This window comes from Orbicella franksi, chromosome 15 (assembly GCF_964199315.1).
Source record: "Orbicella franksi chromosome 15, jaOrbFran1.1, whole genome shotgun sequence".
Lineage (NCBI taxonomy): Eukaryota > Metazoa > Cnidaria > Anthozoa > Scleractinia > Merulinidae > Orbicella > Orbicella franksi.
This window is the reverse complement of record NC_138159.1, coordinates 6,840,324-6,863,433: the sequence shown is the minus strand read 5'-3', so window position 1 is coordinate 6,863,433 and position 23,110 is coordinate 6,840,324. Positions and strand designations below refer to the sequence as shown.

Sequence of the window (23,110 nt, the reverse complement as noted above, 5' to 3'; positions counted from 1 at the left end):
GTTATGATTTGAGCCGAACCATCAGAAGGTAGAAACTCTGTCATTTGCTTAACAGTTTGGCAACAACTTTGCATTTTTCAAGAATGCATGTCTGAATAAATGGTCGCTCGGTTGCACTTAGCTTTGTTTTAAGCACTTTAGAAGTCTAAGTGTGATTTAAGAAGGTCGTATTAACGTCAATGCTCATTGGATTTGTTATTGCAGACTTTGATAGTTTTAAGAAACAACGGGAGAACAAGTCAGCAAAACCAATTAAACAGTTACGACATCAGAGTCTGCTCCAGGTATTTTGCACATTTGTTGTTCAGAGGCATTTTAATCCTAGTACTACTTTGCTTTCGCGCTCTCAAGTCTCACTGGCTTTCCTAAGATATTTATATTGGCCTTGATCGTCGCCTTTTGGCATGAAAACAGTCAATCCATCAGGTCAGGAGAGATTGCACGTCTTATAATGATTTTGTTTAAAGATTAAACTTTCTCGTTTTTCAGCCTGCATAGGTAATGAAACTCACTTTAACACAATAATTGATTGCCGGCTGTTCAATGTTTTGTGTTCAAGCTCATATTATTTTTGCGTAGTTTTGGCAAGCTTTCCATCAAGAGCTTTCGGTTCCGAATCTTTCTATTTATTTGCATTTTTAGTAAAGCCAATGTGGTCACTTAACTACATGGGAAACATTGTTAAAACTGGTAAAGTCTTCGAATCCGGAAAGAAGGAAAATGCAATTTTAGTAGAAACTTTTAAAGGAAACAACTTAATCATTTATTTATTTGCAACCTTAACTTTGCATTTCAATACCTGAACACGAATGGAATTTCGTTCGTCTGATGCTTGCTTGGAAGACTTAAGGCATGCTAGGGATAAAAACTCCAACAAAGTGATACGTTTAGATAGCTATATTCATCGCCTCTTTTCATTTATTCCTACGATTGCAGATTTTGATCGTTTGGAGAACACAGAGAGGAACAAACTAGCACTGAAAACCAATCAACTGGTTTCTGCGTAAATTAACGTCTGTTGAAGTAAGTAGTAAATTTTGCATTCTTTTTAATCCCTCTTACTGTCAAGGAAAACTAACATCTAATATTTCCGAAATAACTTTCAAACAAGTGTAATAAATGTAATATCAGTTAGATAGGAAAGTTACATTTAAAACTTGTGAGGGAAAGGGTATTAAATGAGCATCGCGTGATTGATGGTTCATGTTTTTATAAGCACAAGAAAACGAAATTCTAAAACTGAATTAATCGTCTGTTTGTTTACGAGGCATTTACACAACATCACAATATGGATCACAGCTACTTGAAACAACACACAAATTTCGCTGTGTTTTTTTACTGGCACTAGACATAAAGTCTTCCAACAAGGGAAAGTCCCTGATTTTATGCTTGCCTGCCAACATTGTTTCAAACGAATCAGTTTTAATACTTCTCTGTTTTTTTGGTTTTAACTTCACCGCTGGCCTTCTTTGAATATCTATTTGGGATATTAATTAATCCCCAGCATTCAAACATTCAATCTATATTGTTACTAAGATAATTCATCATAATTCAAAGCCCGTCATATATTTTTTTATCGTAGACTGCATTTGTTTAACGCAAACTTGGCGTTTAAGTTGTTAAGACTTGCTCTTGCCAGCTTCATTACATTCTCGGGCTTTCTTTTTTTAAAATCAAAGTTTCTATTTCGGGGAGAGAAAGTCAATTAACATTAATAATCTTCAGTAGATACGTTTGCCGCCTTAATGTGTTGTGAACAATCTCTTGTCATTGGGACGTTGATTTATTGCTGAAACTATCATCGGATAGTTGTAACGACAACAGAGTTCAGGTCACTACACAGGAATTAACTGTCAAAAGTTAACTGAAGTATGAAGAGCGAGTCTTAAGTTCAATATTGATTCATAAGCACTTTCACTTTTCTTTGATAAGACGTTGAAGCTTTCAGAACTATTCACAGGTGTTTGGCAAAGAAGAAAAAGGAAGAACATACATAAACTTTATTAATGTGTCTTAACATCTAGCCGATGGGGAAAAAAACCCTCTACTAATTGGGGACACTACATATAATTAACGACCTACTAACTATTTTCTACTGAACTATTAAAAAAAGCCCAACAATATAATTAACCATATAATATAGTTAAAAATCAACAAACTATTTTCTAATAACAATCAGCTAATGATATAAATTATTAAAAAGAATTAAGAATTACAAAGCATGCAGTTGGAACAATTGTCATCTTCTACCATTACACTTAAATCAAATTTACGGCTACGATTTTTAAAACTAAATAGTGATGGGAGGGTTCTAATTTCGCTTGGTAGCTTATTCCATAACTTTGGTCCCAGGTAGGTGAGCGAATGTTTACCATATTTCTTGGTCCTAAATCTGGGAATAGCGAACTCCGCCACCCTTAAGTTGTAAGGCGAGCGATGGCATTCCTCATAAGATTGGTGTTAGCCATTTTCGGGTCCCCCCGCTGTTTCATACATTTGAAGGTCATCCGCGTATATAGAGAGATGCGAAGTAATTACATATGTCAGATTGTTCTGAAAGATGTTTCATAACAATGGGCCTAGGGCTATCACTCCTCTTCCATTCACTTCTAAAAGCTCCCAGTTTCACTCGGCTCAGTCGATCACACAGGTAGGATCGAAGTAGATCACGCAGTTCGTCATGAAATCCATACGCTTATAATTTGCTGATCATTAACGAAGGATTGAGCGAGTCAAAAGCCTTACTCAAGTCAGTAGACAAGATTTTAACAGTTCGCTGGTTATCACGTGCTGATTTCCATGCTTCAGTAAGACTTATCAGTGTTCTTTCACAACTATGACGTGTACGGTATGCCCTGATTCGAGGATCCAAACGGCTGTCAAATTGCTTTGAAATCTGGTCGCTGAGTAGCTGCTGAAATACCACTGGAAGGACAGTTATTGGTCAATAGTCCCCACTATCTTGTAGATCCTCTTTCTTAAAGACGGTTGTCTATTTCCCCCTTTTCCAGTTGGTTGGCCATTGACGATTTGTAATACATGAATTGTACAGATTCGCCACTGGTATAGCGAGTTTCTCCGCTCCATACTTCAGTACTCTGGCTGGCCGATTGTCGTACCCAGATGCTTTTCTGCTATTAGGTGACTCCAGAGCATTTATGACTTGTACTTGGTTTGCTGGATTGGACTTGATCATTGGTTCTGAACTATTCGGCGTTTGTATTCGCAAGACACAAGTCACTCTCCGAGGAGTTTCTTAAGTTGACATCTCCGATATCGCTTGCTATCGTTGCAAAGTGATCCGCTAATATTTCCGCAACAGTTTCTTGGTCGCTAATGATCTTGCCGTCAACTTTTAAGTTAATATCAGTCCTCATGACCCCTTTCCTAGATCCAAGAAACGGTTTAGAGGTTTGGAAAAAATTTCTTGGGTTTTCTTTAAGGTCAGAAGTCTTTTTATTCCAGTATTGCCGTATAGCAATTCTTCTTTGTCTGACTGCCTCATTGCGACATTTCACCTTCTCTTCCCTGTTTTACTGTGTCCTTTCATTGAGATACATCTTAAAAGCTCTTCTCTTTGCTCGGATGGTATTCTTCCATGCGGTAGGTTGTCATATAGGTACGTCTTTATCCTGTACTCGCTTCTTTTTCTGGGGGAAACATTCGTTTACAATGTCTCGCATGATTGTATTCCAATAATACGCCTTGTCCTCAACATCATCAAACAGGTTTCCGACGTGCCCAGGTACCGTCATTAGTAGATTTTCATATTTCACCGGATCAAAGTTTTTGTAGCGCCCGAAATGGATGATTTTGCGTGAGTGTTTCCTCGCTTTTTCTTTCACTATACCATAGATGAGCATATGATCACTTAGGGCAGGGTCAAAAACTCCTTCTCTGGTTGATTGGTGAGCAGTACATCGATAAGCGTGGCTGTTGTTGTTGTTGTTCCGTTTCTATCCAATCTAGTTGGCTGCTTTATGAGGCATTCAAAGCCCTGCACCATTTCGAAATCCAGGAGTAATTTGCCTTCTTTTCTCTGAGGCCTTAGCCTGTCTGGGTTAAGGTCACCAATGACAGTCACCGAGTCTCTTTGAAGTTACTCCCAAGTACAATGGTTCAGTGGTTCAGTTCTTCCTCTAACAATTGCTGGTAATTTTTTTCCACTAATAGTCTAAGCGGTCGGTAAAGACCAATTATTATCATGTTTATCTTCCCAATTTTCACGTCCAACACGATTGGCTCTATACACTGGTAGAGACGATCAGGTTTTAATCTCCTACATGGGACTACGGTGGAGATGAGAGCCGAAATACTACCGCCGCCTTTTTTCCTGTCATTACGATATAATGAATAACCAGGCAGGCTAAATTGATCGTTTGGATAGGTGGAGTCGATCTTTGTTTCACTTATGGGTAAAATCTGCGCTTTCAGGGCTTTAAGAGGCTGTCTCTGTAAGAACCGACCACTGATTTTACTTCGAAAATTCGATTTTTTTCATAAGCTGGGATTTCGAAGCCCTTACCTAGCCAATCACTAAAATGAGCTTTGTTTCATCAAAAATTCCAATTGAAGTTTTCTAGGAATGGTTGAAGTTCGGTCCGCTCGACACAAGTTTCATGCCCGCCGAAACTGGAAAAATAGCACATATTGCCGGCGCTCTAAAAAAATAATATTCGCTCAAACGGTGATTCGGGAAGCCAAGGAAGGATTGATAAATGCCACGCCCATTTTGTGTTTACAACAAGTGAGTTAGTTCCCAATCTTCCCATTAACGGGAAAGATTGGGAACTAAATCAGTTGTTATAAACACAAAATGGCCGTGGCATTTATCAATCCTTCCTTGGCTTCCCGAATCACCGTTTACTGTTCATATATGTATGCGTGCCGAGAGTTGTCCAACAGAGTGCTTCTACAAACTTTTTAAGAGGAGTCTACATAATTAAACCGGCTTCGAGGAAAACATGGTCAGTGATATAAAGAACATCGAAGTATGTGACGGTCACGCTCGACACAAATGAGGAATGTATAAATCTACTTTATATACAAACCTACAGTTGGAAGGAAAAGCTGGCAGTTTTAATGCTACCTAGGTTTCAAGGATCGCTACAAAGGACCAAAACTTTAATCTTGAAGCCAGGTAAGAGATTTACGGGAATTTATCGCAGCACTTTACGAAGGCGAGTGTGTTAGTTACTCACTGGAATATTTTCAAAATTTCTTGAACTTAAAGCGGTCGTTAGTTTTGAAAACCTAGTGGGCAGACAAATTTTATTATTGTTTTAAATTAAGGGACATTTATACTTTCTATTCATGTAGTTCAGCAGTTTCAAACAGGTGCCACATTTTTAAAACGTGCCTTCAAAGTAGAGCTATTTTCGCGTTTGGTTCAAAACTCGATTTAACGGGTAGAAAATCTTCTTTTAACCGTTGAAGAAACAACATTGAATTATAATTGCAATATGGCTAAACAAACTGCTATGATATATCTATAGTTGAAAAAAGGAATTGGGACTTTTGAGCGAATATTATTTTTTTAGAGCGCCGGCAATATGTGCTATTTTTCCAGTTTCGGCGGGCATGAAACTTGTGTCGAGCGGACCGAACCTCGATCAATCCTAGAAAACTTCAATTGGAATTTTTAATGAAACAAAACTCATTTTAGTGATTGACTAGGTAAGGGCTTCGAAATCCCAGCTTATGAGAAAAATCAAATTTTCGAAGTAAAATCAGTGGTCGGTTCTTACAGAGACACCCTCTTAATCATGTGAGTCAATTCTTCAAATTTATTTTGTGCGCTGTTGATGTTCAAATGACACAGCATTGTTCCTTGTACATTTGTTGTCCCTCGAGCTTCAATCTTCTTGGGTCGTGTGGATCGATCTGCATAATTTCCTTCGATTGTCGCCTCAAGATTTGCATAAACGTCAGTGAAATTGAAATCAATTTCGTCAATGTTAGCTTGTTCAAAGAAGGAATCCGAGAAATTAAATGGAGAGCAGCAACTCCAGCGGTTCCAGCTTTCTGCCTAAGCGCACATTTGTTTGGTCAATCCTACACGTTTCCAATGAGCCTGTTGTGAACATTCTGAACACTCCAGGATCCGTTTCGTGTTCTGGCCGATGACCCGTTCACATTATAAGCAACATTTTGCTCTTACTTTAGTCTGGTTCTGTTTTGGTCCAGGATTTGGACAACCTCCTGAGAGTAGTATCCAGCAGTCAGGATTAAACGAAGCTTTCGTGTTGTTGTAGTAAAAAAGCCTTCGCTGGAAAAATTTCCTTTTAAACATTCGAAGCGTCCGGCGAGTCGTTTTAGGATCCAAAATTGTCCACAAATTAGCCACTTTTGTCTCTGTCGCTGTCTCTGTCTTGTTCTTGGGACCAAATCCTACATCACCAACGCCACCATCTTCTGTTTTCCACCGCCACAATACGATTAAGAGAAGGCAACAAGCGAATACTATGCCACGTGAAATCAGACGTCCGACCGCCATGCTCACTCAGTATTACTACTCGGTGCTGTTTTAATCCGAAACGTCAGAAGATAGTAACTTTGTCATTTGCTTAACAATTTGGCAGCAACTATGCATTTTTCAAGAATGCATGTCTGAATAATTGGTCGCTCGTCTACTGTTTGTTTTGAATACTTCAGAAGTCTAAGAATGCATCTATTTCTCCAAAGTGTGATTTTAAGGAAGATTGTATTAATGTCAACGTTAATTGGATTTGTTTTTGCAGACTCTGATAGTTTTAAGAAACAACGGGAGAGCAAATCAGCAAAACCAATTAAACAGTTTCTACAACAGATTCTGTTCCAGGTATTTTGCACATCTTTTGTTGCGAGACATTTTAGTCCTACTACTTTGCTTTCGCGCTCTCAAGTCTCACTGGCTTTCCTAAGATATTTATTTTGGCCTTGATCGTCGCCCCACGGCAGGAAAACAATCAATCCATCATCTCGGGTGAGATTGCACATCTTTCAATCCGCAACCTGCACTGGTAATGAAACTCAGTTTAACATAATTACTTATTGTGCTCGGCTGATCAATCAATTTTATGATCAAGATCTAACCATTTTGCGTAGCTTTGACAAGCTTTCCATCAAGAGCTTTCGGAGCTGAAGCTCTCTGTTCATTGACATTTTTAGTAAAGCTAACGTGTTCACATTACTGATTACCATTCAGTGGATAAAGTCAAGAAATTGTGATCTTATAGAAAGTAGATAGAGAAGACACTTCTCCAAGTTTTAGGTTTGTGCGTTTTCCCAGCCTGCAGATATTTGTCGAAATGTTTCGCAGAAATTTACAGAGCCCAGTATGGAAACGCCATGTTGGTGTTCCTCTGTGGTGCACCAATATGGCGGCGGGAAAATAGTGTAAACATTTGGAACTTACATTGGCTATCAAGGCGACTGATTATCTGTACTGAGCGACCAAACATTTGCATAAGCACTTTTTCTAATGATCTGACTTCTGAAAAAGTTAAAAATTAGATAGGTATATGTTTTTCGACAAATGCGATTGTTGCTTTTTGTCACGCACCGCCAAAAACTCTGAAATTCAAAATACGCTGGTTTCCAAACGAAGCACACTACTAAGCTGTAACATCGTAAACAGATATAAATTTACCTCCTCTTATCCTCCTCCCTTAGAAAATGATGACGTCACATGAAAACGATCTATAGTTTCGTCTGCGACTCTGAGGATCGTTTGCGCTCGGAATAGTCAGATGGCTTCCAGCTTATCCCAAATTCGTGTCTCATGCAGTACCTTGACAATGCTAAGCTTTCCACCAGAGATAGAGAAGAATGTACAGGCCATGAAAATCTCTAGGTTTTTACAGTAGCGGCGAACCCGAGATCGAAGAAATCCTCAATGGCTCCCCGGCTTTAGGGTCGCACAGATTAGCCCACTTCTTTGGTCTTATTCTCGTTTCTGGTCGAGTTTCATTGAGATAGAGGTATTGAATGAAGAGGAATACGCTATCCTACGCATCCTGTATTGCTACAGCCTCCAACAACACATCTTCCTTGCATTCTGCAACGATTTTGACTCACACTATCGCATGTTCGCATATATTCTTATCAGAAACAAAATATTGTTTTTGCGAAATGACGTCAGAAGCCAGCTCGTCCCATTCTCCACTATTACTCAGTCGTGAACATGGAAAAGGGCAATTTTACAAACTTTGAAAATTCATACCAAATTAACGAAAATAGCTACAACTATACTTTTTTCGCAGTGGTGATCATGAGAAAAAGGAAATTTATATTAGCGAAAAAAAAAATAGGGGGTTAATGGCACTTTAAGCCATGCTAAGGATAGCAAAATTCCAACTTAGTGAAACTTTTAGGTAGCTATATTCATGGCCACCATCGGGAAGTGATTTTTCAAGTTTGTGAGTGAAAGGGAAGAATAGCTTGAGTATGACAAGATGGTTGGGTTTGTATGAGCACAAGAAAACGGTATTCAATAATAATTATCTAGTCTTTAGTTTGTTTATGAGACATTTACACAACATCACAAAACACATCACAGCTACCTGGAATATAATACACAAATGCGAGCAAATGTTATTTATTAGTTCTAGACATAAGTTTACCATCGAGGGAAAGCCCTTAATTTTATGCTTGCTTGGCAACATTGTTTCGAAGGAATTTTAATCACTTTGTTTTCTTGTTCTAACGTCTTTGAATATTCATGTGGGACCTTAATTATCCCCCGGCATCAAAAATGTTGGCAATCTCTATTTTGACCAAGGTAGTTGAAGTTACTTTCCGTATCGGAAACTTTAAAATTCAGCAAACTTTGTCAAGTTACTAAGACCTGCTCTTGCCATCTTAATTATTATCTTTCTTTTCGAGATCAGACTTTTTATTTACGTCAGATTGCGTTCAGTAAGAAAACTTAATTTAAAAAACTAATCGTCTACGGTCTGCTGGTTCAAGGGGTTGTGACAAATTGCTAGGGCTTTGAACTATTACCGAAACCGTCATCTAATGATTCTTATTCTGATGCCCCCAGTAAAGGTCACGTGACTACACAGGAGTTAATATCAAAATTACTTATTAGTTAAGTTTGAAAAAATCTCAGTGCAGGTTCTATTTCAGTGGAATGACCCTCAAGATGTACCAAAAAAGATAAAGTCCGCCTTGACGAATTACTCGTCTTCTGTCGTCTTTACACTGATAAGCAAAACCAACAGCTCTGAGAAAACTTGCTCAAGTTCGTCCAGACAGCCAGAGAACGCGTCTCTAGAATAAACGGGACATTTTCTGCTCTACACGAATCCTCGTAACCAGAATTAAATGGTATATCTTTACAACAGATCATTCCACAATGGAGTATACTTCAGAACAATTGAACTATTTTCGAATTTGTTACATTGCCTTTAACTTGGTTCCCGAGGGACTACGACAAGTCTTCAAGCAAGAATGGGATTTCCTGTACAAACCAACACCTGGAGAATGGAAAGACACGCCAAAAAGTGGTTTAGACTTTTGTAATAAGGAGTCTAGAAAAAGCCGCTCCAAGAATGCACGATATTTGGGGACTATACAAAACGGTAACACGGCAGAGTGGGACTGTAGCTGTTTGTTTTTCGTGATCCTGTTCTCAGACAGCATTGGCACAACGCTGAGTGCAGCCATCAAGAAAGAAGTCGACGATCTTCGCCTAGTCCGAAATGACATTGCTCATATCAGCGAGGCGAAACTTACTGGTGCTGAATTCAAGGGTTATGTCGGAAGAGTGTTGCTGGCGTTCAACTCTTTGAGTCTTCCGATCAGCGATATAGAGGCGGTTAAAAACCAGACGAGCTTTCCCACGGCAGAAGTAAACAACTTGATGGCACAGGTTGCTAATCTTCAATCGGAATTAAAAGAAGTCAAATGTGATTTGCAAGTGGCACAAGACACGATACAGGAAAAGGAAGAGCAGGTTGAATGTCTTACGCAAGAAATTAATTCCAAAGTTGAGTCTTTTTGTGCTCTCACGTTTAAGCCATCTCACCAAATCATCAGACGTTCAAATGACGTCACAAGGATAATGGCAAAAATGCAAGAGCTTGACGATGGAAGTAACGGAGCAGTCAGTACCATTTACTTATCAGGAAACCCCGGATGTGGCAAAACTCAACTTGCGCGTCAAATTGGAGAAGAGTTCTTTACAAAAGGATCAGGTGAGAGTGAAAGCTTAACGTTCGTGGCAACCCTGAATGCTGAAACCCTTGAAACGCTAGCTGACTCGTACCTCAGTCAGGCTAAACAGTTGGGAATTACTGAATACGCCCTCGCCAAACTGGCTACTGCGGAGGAAGCCAACCCCAAGGAAAGACTTCAGCAACTCCAGTGTTTAATTTTCCCGCAGTTTAAACAGTTCTCAAAATGGTTAATAATAGCAGACAACATTGTTAACCTGTCCTTGGTTTATGAGTACCTACCTCAAACCGCCAGTGAAGAGTGGGGTCACGGTCGGGTGCTGATTACAACTCAAGATAGCAGTGCAATTCCTGCAAATGCTTCTCATACTTACCATGAGTCACTCAGTGCAGGAATGCAGCCCGAGGACGCAGTCGAGCTATTAAAACAAGTATCGGAAATGTCCAACAGTAAGAAAGCTCAAACGGTTGCTGAGGAACTAGACTATCAGCCGCTTTCCTTAGCAGCTGCTGCATCTTACGTGCAATTTGTGAGTCGTTCTTCAACCTATGACTGGTCAAACTTCTTGAAAACACTTGCGGATGTCGAACGTGAAGTAACAGAAGAACGTCTTACTCAAGTGAATCCTGCGTATCCGAAAAAAATGACTGAAGTAATTCAATTGGCAATAGATACAACTTTGAAATGCGATGAGGTTCTTCGCCAGACATTTCTCTTTCTCTCGCTTTGTGATTCGGAACCTGTCCCAATTCAAGCAGCTGTCAACTTTGTCAATAATCGCACCTCGCGACAGACTGAAGAGTTAATTAAAGCAAAGATTTTAAACTCTTCCTTAATTATGCGTTTATACAGTGAGGATGAGGCACCCAGCTATTTAAGAGTGCATACCGTTGTTCATCAAGTACTCAGGAAAATGTCACTGATGGAGGTCACAGAGAAACATGAGTGTTTATCTGTAGCAGTTCAGGTTTTTCACTACCTCATTGAGTCGGAGCAGGATCGTTTACATGAAAGTGGGGATGTTTGCGTAATGCTACGTCGGATTACAACTCATTGCAAAGCGTTGTATGAAATTCTTACAAGCACTTTTCCTGCTAAAGTTGTTTGGGTGAAGGAGTTAGCACCCTTCATTTCACCTGACAATGTCGTTTCGTGGCTTTGTTCAACTGCTACTGTCTTTTATAACCTTAGTAATTTATCCAGTACAATTCTATTTTCAACGTCAGCCTATCATTTTGTTCAATATATAAGTGGCACGAGAAAGGGCGACATAATTAAAGCAAATGTTTTTCATGTGCATGGGTTAACATTGTCAATGAAATGCCAGTATAAATCATCAATATCGTGCCATGAGGAGGCTACCAAGATTTATACTGCAATTTACGGTAAGCATCATTGGAAGGTAGCCGCAAGTTATAACAACTTGGGCAGTGTTTATCAGCATCTTGGACACTTTAATGAAGCCAAAGAATACCACAAGAAGGCTTTGATCATCACGAAAGAGATTTTCGGCGAGGAACATGCTAATGTCGCAGCAAGCTATAACAACTTGGGAAATGTTTATCAAGCCCTTGGACAGTACAATAAAGCAAAAGAATACCTCGAGAAGGCACTGATCATCAGGAAAAAGATTCTCGGCGAGGAGCATGATGATGTCGGAACAAGTTACAACAACTTGGGAAATCTTTATCAGGCTCTTGGACAGTACAATGAAGCCAAAGAATACCTCGAGAAGGCACTGATAATTACGAAAAAGATTTTCGGCGAGGAACATGCTAATGTCGCAACAAGTTATAACAATTTGGGAAGTGTTTATCAAGTTCTTGGACAGTATAATGAAGCCAAAGAATATCACGAGAAGGCATTGATCATCAGGGGAAAGATTTTCGGCGAGGAACATGCTAATGTCGCAGCAAGTTATAACAACTTGGGAAATGTTTATCAAGCTCTTGGACAGTACAGTGAAGCAAAAGAATACCTTGAAATGGCACTGATCATCAGGAAAACGATTTCCGGCGAGGAACATGCTAGTGTCGCAACAATGTATAACAACTTGGGAAATGTTTATCAAGCTCTTGGACGGTACAATCAAGCCAAACAATATCACGAGAACGCACTGATCATCAGGAAAAAGATTTTCGGCGAGGAACATGCTAGTGTCGCAGGAAGTTATAACAACTTGGGAAATGTTTATCAAGCTCTTGGACTGTACAGTGAAGCAAAAGAATACTACGAGAAGGCACTAATCATCAACAAAAAGATTTTTGGGGAGGAGCATGATGATGTCAGAACAAGTTATAACAACTTGGGAAATCTTTATCAGGCTCTTGGACAATACAATGAAGCCAAAGAATATCACGAGAACGCACTGATCATCACGAAAAAGATTTTTGGCGAGGAACATGCTAATATCGCAGCAAGCTATAACAACTTGGGAAATGTTTATCAAGATCTTGGGCGGTATAATGAAGCAAAAGAATATCACGAGAAGGCACTGATCACCAGGAAAAGGATTTTAGGTGAGGAACATGATGATGTTGGAACAAGTTATAACAACTTGGGAAATGTTTATCAGGCTCTTGGACAGTACAATGAAGCCAAAGAATATTACGAGAAGGCACTGATCATCAGGAAAAACATTTTCGGCGAGGAACATGCTAATGTCGCAGCAAGCTATAACAACTTGGGAAATGTTTATCAAGATCTTGGACAGTACAATGAAGCAAAAGAATACCTCGAGAAGGCACTGATCATCAGGGAAAAGATTTTCGGGGAGGAACATGCTAATGTCGCAACAAGTTATAACAACTTGGGAGGTGTTTATCAAGCTCTTGGACATTACAATGAAGCCAGAGAATACCACGAGAGAGCACTGATCATCACGAAAAAGATTTTCGGCGAGGAACATGCTAATGTCGCAACAATGTATGACAACTTAGGAAAGGTTTATCAAGCTCTTGGACATTACACTGAAGCCAAAGAATATCACGAGAAGGCACTGATCATCAGGAAAAACATTTTCGGCGAGGAACATGCTAATGTTGCAGGAAGCTTTAACAACTTGGGAAATGTTTATCAAGCTCTTGGACAGTACAATGAAGCAAAAGAAAACCACGAGAAGGCACTCATCATCAAGAAAAATACTTTCGGGGAGGAGCATGATGACATCGGAACAAGTTATAACAACTTGGGAAATCTTTATCAGGCTCTCGGACAGTACAATAAAGCCATAGAATATCACGAAAAGGCACTCTTCATCAGAAAAAAGATTTTCGGCGAGGTACACGTTGCTGTAGCAAGAAGCTACAACAACTTGGCAAACGTTTATCACGCTCTTAAACAGTCCAGTAAAGGAGATGAATGCCTTAAGAACGCCAGAGAGATCCTTAAACTGTGCAACCAATCAAGGAGGACAGAGAGTACATCCTTAACTAACGGCAAGTTGCCGCGGCTTGAGAATTGTTGATAAGTACTTCAGACAGCGTAACCAAACAGTGAGTAAGGATTGTTTTATATTCTATTCTAACAATTTTGAATAGGAATCGTGAGCAAACCCAGATCTCCTATGGCCAAGCGTTAAACAGAGTAAGACCTGGGTACGAAATTTTGAAGTCCAGTTTATTCCTCCTGCTCGCTCTTGGATTCTTTCTCTTTTCTGTTTTGTTTGTTATTTCTAACGTGCTGTTATCTGACACGACAAGGAACTACAGATGTGAACCCTTATATTGATTTCCTTACATGCATGATGTTCACAAGTTTTGTAACTTCATCTTGCTCAGTTACTTTTTAACCGAAACAAACTCGCCCACCCCGCATCCCTGCCCCACTCCGAGGGTGAGGGGGAGGTGCTTGCAAAAGCTTTATTTGGGAAGGCTCCGCCCCGAGGTCCAACCCCTTACCTTTTGTACACCGTTATTACAGAAAAGGTAGCCCTATCGTATACCTTTTATTGAAAAAAGGTATCCCTTTTACATACCCACTAAAGAACGCTGCATCCCTTTTGCAAACCCCCGAAATAATGTTAATGAACAATATTACGGGAGAAAATCAAGCATTAGCACAAGAGATGTGAATCCGAAAACCATGTTATTTGTCCAGTCCAAGTTTTGGCGGGAGTGAAGATGACAGCTTTCCCTACCCTTTCATGTACCTCAACTTGTGAAATTCATACCCTTTGATATACCTGAAGGCCGTAAAAGGTACCTCTTGCAGGCGGAGCCTCCCAGTATAGACCATTATAGCGAGAATCCCCTTCCCTGGAACTCGACAACGGATATTTTTATGAATTTGTACTTCCAACTAGTTAAGATTGATTTCATTGATTTTCATTGGAGTGAGATTTGATCTTAGTAAAACCCTCAGAACAGTATTATTCAGAATATTGGATCTAAGTTTTGACGTGATGAATTAACAACGTCCGTAAAAGAAAGAAAACAAACGAAAAAAAGGCCGATTCTCTTCCAGTATGATCCCCAGCTAGCTTGGTTAATTAGAGAGATGAAGCAAACCACGACGGAAACGGCAACGACAGCGTCACTAAACGAAGGCTTAACGAGCAGAACTTTGGCTGTGCACGTTCCTTTAAATCCTTGTACAATAGTTTTAGCCATGTTTTGCCAAACACCAATGTGAAATAACCAAGTTCTGCCTGTTTGGAGAACGTGAACCATGAGGGCTAATTCTTCGTATTTCCCGTTTTGGAGTTAACACTCCCGATACCTATTTAACTTGAACATGTTATTAGACCGATAGGTGAACTGAACAGATCTAAGTAACCTCCAAATTCGAAGACAAAATCACAATCTCGCTTCCAGGGCTTTTCCTTTAATTGGAGATTGGGACTATAGTAAAATCTAAATGTATTTGTTTTCAAGACGTTGTCCTCATTGACGCTGTCGTCATTGGTAGCCAAATCACAGGTGATTGATTTCTTATTGCAATGGTCAATGATTTGCACTTTTAAAATAAGGAAAATACTTGTATGTAAAGTTCGACTGCATCATTGGTGGTGTGTGTAAGTTTAACTGAAGTAACACATAAGGTTAATAAAGTGAAATGTACGGTGCGGTCCTCTATCAATTCTTGGTACTGTACTCCAGAGACTCTTTGCATGAAAGGCGTCTAAATTTGGGTAAAATTACTTTATGCACCCTTAGCCTTTTAATTATTATATTTTAGTTCAGGGCTCCTCTGGATGTCAGCCTCGTCGCTGAATGGGCCACCCTGGCTTAATAAAGTTTACCTTTACCTGTACTTTACCTTTGCCTCGTATTCATGTTTCCAGACAAAGGCTTTTTCACATGAATGTGAGGCTTAGGATGTATAAGTAGTTTTATTCAAATGAAAGCGCCATTTATTTAAAGGGTCCATGCGCATGACTACCGTAGATTTTTAAAGATCCTGAAATAGTCCTTTTAACCGATGTCACGCAATATCAACAATTTTTTGTGTCTTGCATATAAACAACAACAAAAAAAAACACTTCCATAGATAAATTTTTCGTGCCAAGTTAGGAGATAAATCTCACAAACATCGATTGCAAAGACATGGAAGTGTGGGACCCTAAATAACTAAGCGAAGTTTCACAAATATCGGTTGCAAAGAAAATGAAAGTCAGGGGATGGGATCCTAAACTTGCAAATTTTTAGAAAGAAATCTATGCCAGGGATCGACGCTTGCCCCCTGGCATACATTACTTTGTAAAAGTTGGCAAGTTCTCATAGTTCCGAAGGTCCCATATTTTCGTGACTTTGCATCGTATTCCAATGAATCTTTGCATATTTACTAAATTCACCATGAAAAATCAAGCGACAAGGCTCATGTCTTGTTTGAATGAAAAACAATCAGAAAAGCGTGACATCTGTAAAAAGGTCCATTACACATGATTGATCTTGATGAGTGCTCTTTCGACATTCCAGGGACCCTGTTTGGTAGAATAATTTTCTTTTGTTCACGAGTCTGAGATGTTTAGCGTAATCCATCTCACTCGCAAATGTAAAAAACAAAAACAAACAAACAAAAAAAACAAAAGCTCAACAAAACCTTCTTAGACTCGGGGTACATTTTAAGAGTAATCACTAAACATATGTTTCATTTTTAGTCTTTCTTCACAAATAAAAACATATATATGTACAGTTTATGTCTTGTACAGCATGTTAGAGTAACATGACCTCCTGAAAAATAAAAAATAAAAAACCAACAAGCTGATTAGAAACAATTCAAGTGTTAGGTCAGTGAACCACGTTCATGCAGAGCTCTTGAGATGCCAGTCTGGTGAAGAAAAGAAGCTTAGATCTCAGCTGGCCTATAATTTTTACTCCAGGTTCGTAAGTCAAACCTTAGCACCATGGAGAATGGGGAGGGTGGGACAAATCTTCCCTTTCACCTCACGGCTGAGGAGCCTTTTGGTTTTACCAAAGAACTGGCTGGCTTGCAATAATGACTCGGATGTAGTTAAAAAAGAAAAACAAAACAAAACAAAAACACTCGAAACTCTTTAGTTCTGAATAATGATCCATACCTTATTTCTCCTGAAACAATCAATTAACAACTGCCTCGCAAAGTTTAAGTTAGGTGCTTGAGATAGCCAGGAGTTTCCACTATTGGCAGCCAGCTGCTAGATGGAGACCGTTCCCATGGCCAGCTATGGGTGGCAAATCCTGGCAATCCAGCCATGAGCCCCACGTGGAAGGAAGAAAAACAGGCACCCGTCACACCGATAAAACGGTGAAAAGACAGGGAGGGACAGGAGAGGGAATCAGCCTCTGAGAAGAGTCTCCACGCTCAAAAAAACGCTAATACTCAAGAAAACGCTGACTAAAGGCAAACCCGCTAAAACGCCCTTTAGTCCAAGAACACGTGGAATCCTGACGCATGCGCATACTGAAACACCACTGACCGGGAAGGTAACACTTGTGCATTTAACTGCATTATATTACAATGAGTACAGGTGACGAGAATAAGCAAGATCATCAACAAAGGAATATCGTCTTGATGTACTACCAAATTCCCAGAACTTCTTTAAAGGAAATGTATGCATGTCAGGAAGGAGAGTTAGTACAGTAAAAACCCACATATAAGAACCTCGAATTTTCGAGATCAGATTGAACAGTTTTTTGTATTTTTGATTTAAATTCCAAATTGCAGCCTGTAGGTTGTTAAATTACTAGGTACTTAGATGCGGATTTTTACTGTATTTCTAGCTTTGGTGTGTAAAGGAAAACTCTTACATCTTGGCATTTCCCACGTGAGACTCCAACTCTTTCCGAGTCTTGCTGTAATGGTCCCTGACACAACTAATGTTGTTAGTGAAATCAAGAGAAAACCAGGAGCCATAATCGGGGACGGAGACCGTAAGCGCGCGCCATTTCTAGTATTGGGGCTGTCCCTATGATATGGGACAATTTTTCTATTTTTAGAACAAATTGCGCCATCCCGTGCGGCACACGCGCGTACATGCTGCGAGGATTTTTGCGGATGTAGCGCGGGGAAATGGCGTCCGAAATTCCCGAAATGTTTGATGCTTTTGGCCCACAACTCAATATTTTCATGTCTGTTGGAATTTTGCTTCAGTGTTTTCGTCGTAAGCTGCTCCAGTTTGAGTGAAGTAAGACACTGTCAAATTTAGTTATGTGCCGCTTTATATCACTGACCAAGTTGTGTTCCGCAGCTTCTTATACAAGGGCTCCACATTACTCCACTCTAAGTTTCACATACGGTTGAAGATTAACAGCTTTTCGAAAACACAGCAAAACACTAGTTGGATATATTTGGATATAGCAGCGTTTCAGGACTTCAAAGTTTCCCTCCTCTTGCCACACGCTTGCGAGGATTTCACCAGATCAGAGTGTATTTCGACCGAACAGTAAAACAAAAAATAATTGCAAGTTTGAGTTTCGCCTGAATTGTAAGCAACGCTTGATGTTTTATCAAGGCCCAATAAGACTTTCCTTTCAAAAACTTTTGCAAACTCGCCAAACAAACAGAGATAATAAGGAACTATCAAAACAGGGTTTGGTTATGATTAAGCATTGTTTGGGAAACTCACAAATTAACTCTATACCAGAGTAAAGAGTTTTCTTACATAACTTTTTGTTATAGAACAAGCGCAAAAGCTTACGCGTACAACTAGCGCGAGCATTCATTCACAGCGCGAAATCGAAGTCATGTTTTCGACCCTGAAAAACTCACCTTTTCCATTAGCTCAGAGCATAAAACTTCATATAAGAGCCCTGGTTCTTATTCCCTGCCTTATTCCCTACCATCGCTGTGAAAAATCTGCAAGAGAATCTCGCAACTCTCACCATTTGATCACGCAACGTGACAACATCCACGCGAGAGCCCCCGACATGTGCGTGGATCCGCGCGGATATATGACGTCAGGATGTTGTTCGAAAAATAGAAAAATTGTCCCATATTATAGGTACGGTCTCCGTCCCTGATTATGGCTCCTGGAGAAAACAAAATTAATCAAACTAAGGTTTCTGGTTACCAAATATATCTTTTCGGTGCATTTAGGAATCGAAATTGCACAGTCCATTACCACAGTACACGACGTTCAATGAAGACAAAAATGTGGAGCTAATGGCGGCTTGAGGACCAGAGACGTGAATTGGTTCTTGACTGTACCTTCTGCGCAGTCCCCTTATCATTAGACAGTTAATTGATTGATTGATTGATTGATTGATTGATTAATTGATTGATTGATTAGTTGATTGATCGATCACTCGGCGAGTCGATCAATCAGTCGGTCAGTCAATCAATCAATCAAGCAAATGTCCCATAGGAAGTCTGAACAGATATCCCAGAATTGGACATGTTGATCACGGAGTGTTTCCTTTTAATTTCTTTGTCGGTGAGATCACAATACAATGGGCCTCTGTCCAATCACGTTCAACGGAACAGACTTATAACTTCATCGATTGACATACACTATTCACTTGACTCTGAAGATGACTTCCGCTCAGGTTGTCGAAACGTCAGTCACCAACAACAGTTCTTTTCAGAACTACCCTCACCCGGACGATCACACTATACGAACTATTTACCAATTTTCTTCACTCTTAACAGAGTATTGCAGACTGCTTTAAATAATAAAGATTACAACAGAAGTGAGTACTGAAGAAATAACCTAAGAACTACATAAGATTACACAGGGATTGCCTAAATGAACATAGCGAAGTAGATGCTATAATTTCTGGTGGAAGATTGTTCCACTGCGCAATTGTGCGAGGGTAAAAAGAGTTCTCGTAATAATCACATGTACAACGCGGCTGCTCAGATCGACGACTAAGAGACGAGAGCCTGGTGTCCATTCTGCTCTTATGTTCTTTCTGAAGCTTGTCGCATTCTAAGTGGCTAATCCATTACACTGTTTCTACAGCATACAGAGACGTGTGTCAGATCGCATGAGCTCCAGAGATCTCCATTTTAACACTCTGGGTTATGGCTGCTCCTGAGCGCGTATTATTTTGAGCCAAACATGTTCCAAACTCCGAAATGATAGCAATGAAAATAGTGAAGTGGAAAAACTTGGAAAAAATATATTTTGCTCAAGCTCGTTCCCAGGTTCTCTCTCCTCTGCCTCCCTTGGTAGTTGGAAGAAAGACCCTAGTTGCAGCTGGTCACGTGACCACCCAGACTCAGGATGGTAAAGAAAATCTGTTGGGCGGGAGGGGTGGCAGAGTGTTTTGATGTCGCTGTGGCAAACTTTGTGGGTTTCAAAACCTCGAGCAGCGCTAAAAACTACCCGCTTTATCGGGGTTTGATTTAGGAATTTTGTCGATGAAGAATGCTACATTGTTTCTGCCTTCTCCAAAATATAGGAGACTTTCCTTCACAAACAAATTCGGCAGCCGAATGGAGCTCAAACTTTTTGAAGGTTAGCAGCAGTGAAACGTCACGTACCGAATCAGGAATAAATTTTCTTCTTTTTGCGGTATTTTGGATGTTAAAAGGTATACCTTGCTGTCACAAGGCCGATTAGCCGAGTATTCTGACTTGGGTTTGATTTACAGACATGTAAAATGAGTTAGGAAATCCCGAACCATCGAGTTTGCATTCGAGTTCCAGTTCGATTTGGACGTCGAGTTGCAATTCGAGTCAAAGTTTGAATAAACCAATATATAAATATACAAATAAAAAAAGGCAATTAAAAATAACAAAATAAAAAAAAAATGGAGGAAGACGGATCGGAGGTGCTCGCAAAACAAGAGAACCCGTTGATAAACTGCAAAAGATGCACATAGTGGTACAGTGTAAGTCTTATCTTTTCATCATGGATCAAAACGGTATTTCAGAAGAGACTGAAGGAAGAAATGCCGTTATGGAATTGTATTTTTCTGTACGTAGCTTCATTTGCTTATGTATGGAAAATTAGAAAAATTAATGGAGCGTCTTCTGGCCAAGCTACATCCTTCAAACACGGTGAATACAATCTTCTACCTAGTTTCTTAACGTTGCGATTCATACATGGAGTAAAATTCCATTTTCGAAAAACTTATTTGCCATCGGATTCCCATACAAACAACGTAATATCTGACTTTGCCTACCCGTCGTCGTCGAAAACCGTGATCAGGTCTGTTAAACTGACTTGGTCAGATTTCTAATTACCCCAAAGATTTGGCTTGGCGGTTAGCTGTCTTCTGTGTATTATCTTAAGCAAGCAATGAAAAATTTGGAATTTTCTTTTCCAGCCTGCGTGGCTACTAGCTAGCCAGGGATATGTTTTCTCATCCATACACTTTAGATAGGCTCCGATTAATTCAATTCAAAACGATTCAACTCAGATCAATTCAGTTCGAAACTTAATATGCGACTTGTTGTTTGATAAATTCTTGACATTCCTATATCTCTATAGAAAGACTAACTATTTTAGCTTTTACAAATTTACCTCCCACCCGCTTACCAATTTCAAAGATGGGAAAAGGGCGCGTTTTTGTTCGAGTGCGTATTTATCATTGGTTTGTTGGTAGGGGGTGTCCATTTCTCTCTTTATTCAGTCCACAAACTGCTGGCAGCCTGTTTTTCTCTCGAGATTTATCCTAAAGGAGAATGGGACGAGACATGGCCGCGGCAGGCACCTTCTTCCCCACTAGGCCATCGCCATACTGTCCTTTTGCGTTCACGATGATTAAACACTCGTCTAAGTGACCCTTGAAGAAAAAACCGGCTGCAAGCAGACTATTCTGTCCAAGATAAAACATCCTTCAAAGCTCAGAATAACTATCATCATTCTTGGAAAAATCCATGCAAATTAATAAATTTTGCTTGATTTTCGTTTGCTTCCACTGACACTTTCCCTTAATGTTCCTTTCCGGGTCGCCAGTCGTGGAAATTTTTGATTCCCCTATAACGAAGAGGTATATGTATCATTTTAATTTAAGTGGACGGCAGGTTGTTTGTCACACAGTACCTGACTATTTTTGGTAAATAAATAAAAATAAATATATTGTTCTAATAGATTTCTTATAAAATTTTTTTAACTTGAGTAAACTGCTGAAAAAAAAAAACAACAACAACAACAAAAAACAAAGCAATTGACTCCTGCCGGGCTACAAAGCCGGGAAAGCTAATTTTTTTGGTTTGGTTCCTTTTGTTTGGTCTTTGCACTGATAATCTTCGCCTATCTCATGTCACATTTATGTAAAATCCAAGTCGAACTCGATCTTCAACTCGAAGTCCACAGCCCCAGTCCAACTCGAAGTCCAACTCCAACTCTAACTCGAATCCAAACTGGAGGGATTATTTCTCCCAATGATTTAAGCTTACAGTTTTGTGGACATAAGCCTGCACTTATATTTCATTTACATCAGGTTTATGTTAGTTTATATTTAGACAGATGTTAAAACACGTTCAAGAATTCTATTTTGTGACATGAAACAGCGAAACAGTTCTTAATAATTTGACCGGCTGGGGTTGAAGTCAGAGGATGCTTCAATACGCTAGATATATGTAAATATGTTTCGTTTGACCTGTTTGAAGTTTAACATAGCGATGACCAACGATCGCCTTTCTTTTGCTTCAGTGGAGATTGACAAAAATTATTCGCTGACTCTACCCCCGTGGAAAAGTTTGTGCCACAGGTTGTCACGTGACCAGCCGCAACCAGTTGGAATGATGTCACATAAACACAGTCTCGTTCCCAGGGTCCTCTCTCTTCCTCCCTCGAGAAAGTAACTCGGTTGCGGCTGGTTACGTGTCTGCTAGATTTTAGCAGATTCCAGAGGTGTAATTGAAGGAAGGGGCTGGAAAATTAAAGTTTGAAAAATTTTGAAAAAGTTTTCCTGTGGTGTTATAATAAGAGACATGTCTCTTATTATAACACCGTAGGACAATTTTTTTCAAAATTCGCTCAAATCTCGTTTAAACTCTCCAGGATGAGAAAAAAAATGACACCATTAAATGTCCAAGAGTCTTTATTCGGTAAATTACCCATACATTGAACCAATTTAACGTCAACTCCTGATCTCCATTCAAACTCTTATATTTTAGCCACAGTTCTCCATATATACGAACTCTTATATTACGCTTGGGTGACCTGTGGAAGAACTGGACAACAACGTCATCGGCCGCGCGTTTGCAAAATCCAACGGCTTTCGCCTCAAAACTGTTTAGCGGTAAGTCCAATTTTCGATCGAGAGACTAGCTTCTCTTTAAATTGAATGCATCCCATCGAAAATTTGACAGTTATTTAATTCTTGTGCTGTGAAGAACTGATTAAACTAATCCGAAGCAGGCTGTTGACGGTTATTTAAAAAAGTAGTGAAAATAAGCAAACTTCCCTCTCAATCAACATCTCATACTCATAGAAGTTCAGATAGAAAGGAAGCACCGGTCAGGCAGGATCTCTGACAAATAACTTGCTTAACTTTCAAAATAACGTCGGTACGGCAAAGCAACTTTCACCTCCATAGACAGTGTTGACAAAATTAGGTCAAAGACCCACCCT

General features: G+C 39.7%; 1 protein-coding gene across 2 annotated transcripts; it reads left to right on the top strand.

The window, feature by feature from the left end:
* Positions 1-4: 4 nt before the first annotated feature.
* LOC145469694 (uncharacterized) lies at positions 5-14,274 on the top strand. Of its 2 annotated transcripts, XM_081453476.1 has the most exons (4): positions 5-28; positions 205-284; positions 937-1,023; positions 9,112-14,274. In XM_081453476.1, the coding sequence occupies exon 4, from the start codon at positions 9,341-9,343 to the stop codon at positions 13,625-13,627; it is 4,287 nt and encodes a 1,428-aa protein (XP_081309602.1). In that variant the 5' UTR covers positions 5-28; positions 205-284; positions 937-1,023; positions 9,112-9,340; the 3' UTR covers positions 13,628-14,274. The 2 variants fall into 2 exon arrangements, with proteins under 2 accessions (XP_081309602.1, XP_081309601.1); XM_081453475.1 differs by lacking the exon at positions 5-28 and having other exon boundaries at positions 60-284.
* The last annotated feature ends 8,836 nt before the right edge of the window (positions 14,275-23,110 follow it).

Excerpts from the sequence above, each read along its gene's own strand:
- LOC145469694 (XM_081453476.1), top strand. The coding sequence starts at position 9,341 with ATGGAGTATACTTCAGAACAATTGAACTATTTTCGAATTTGTTACATT.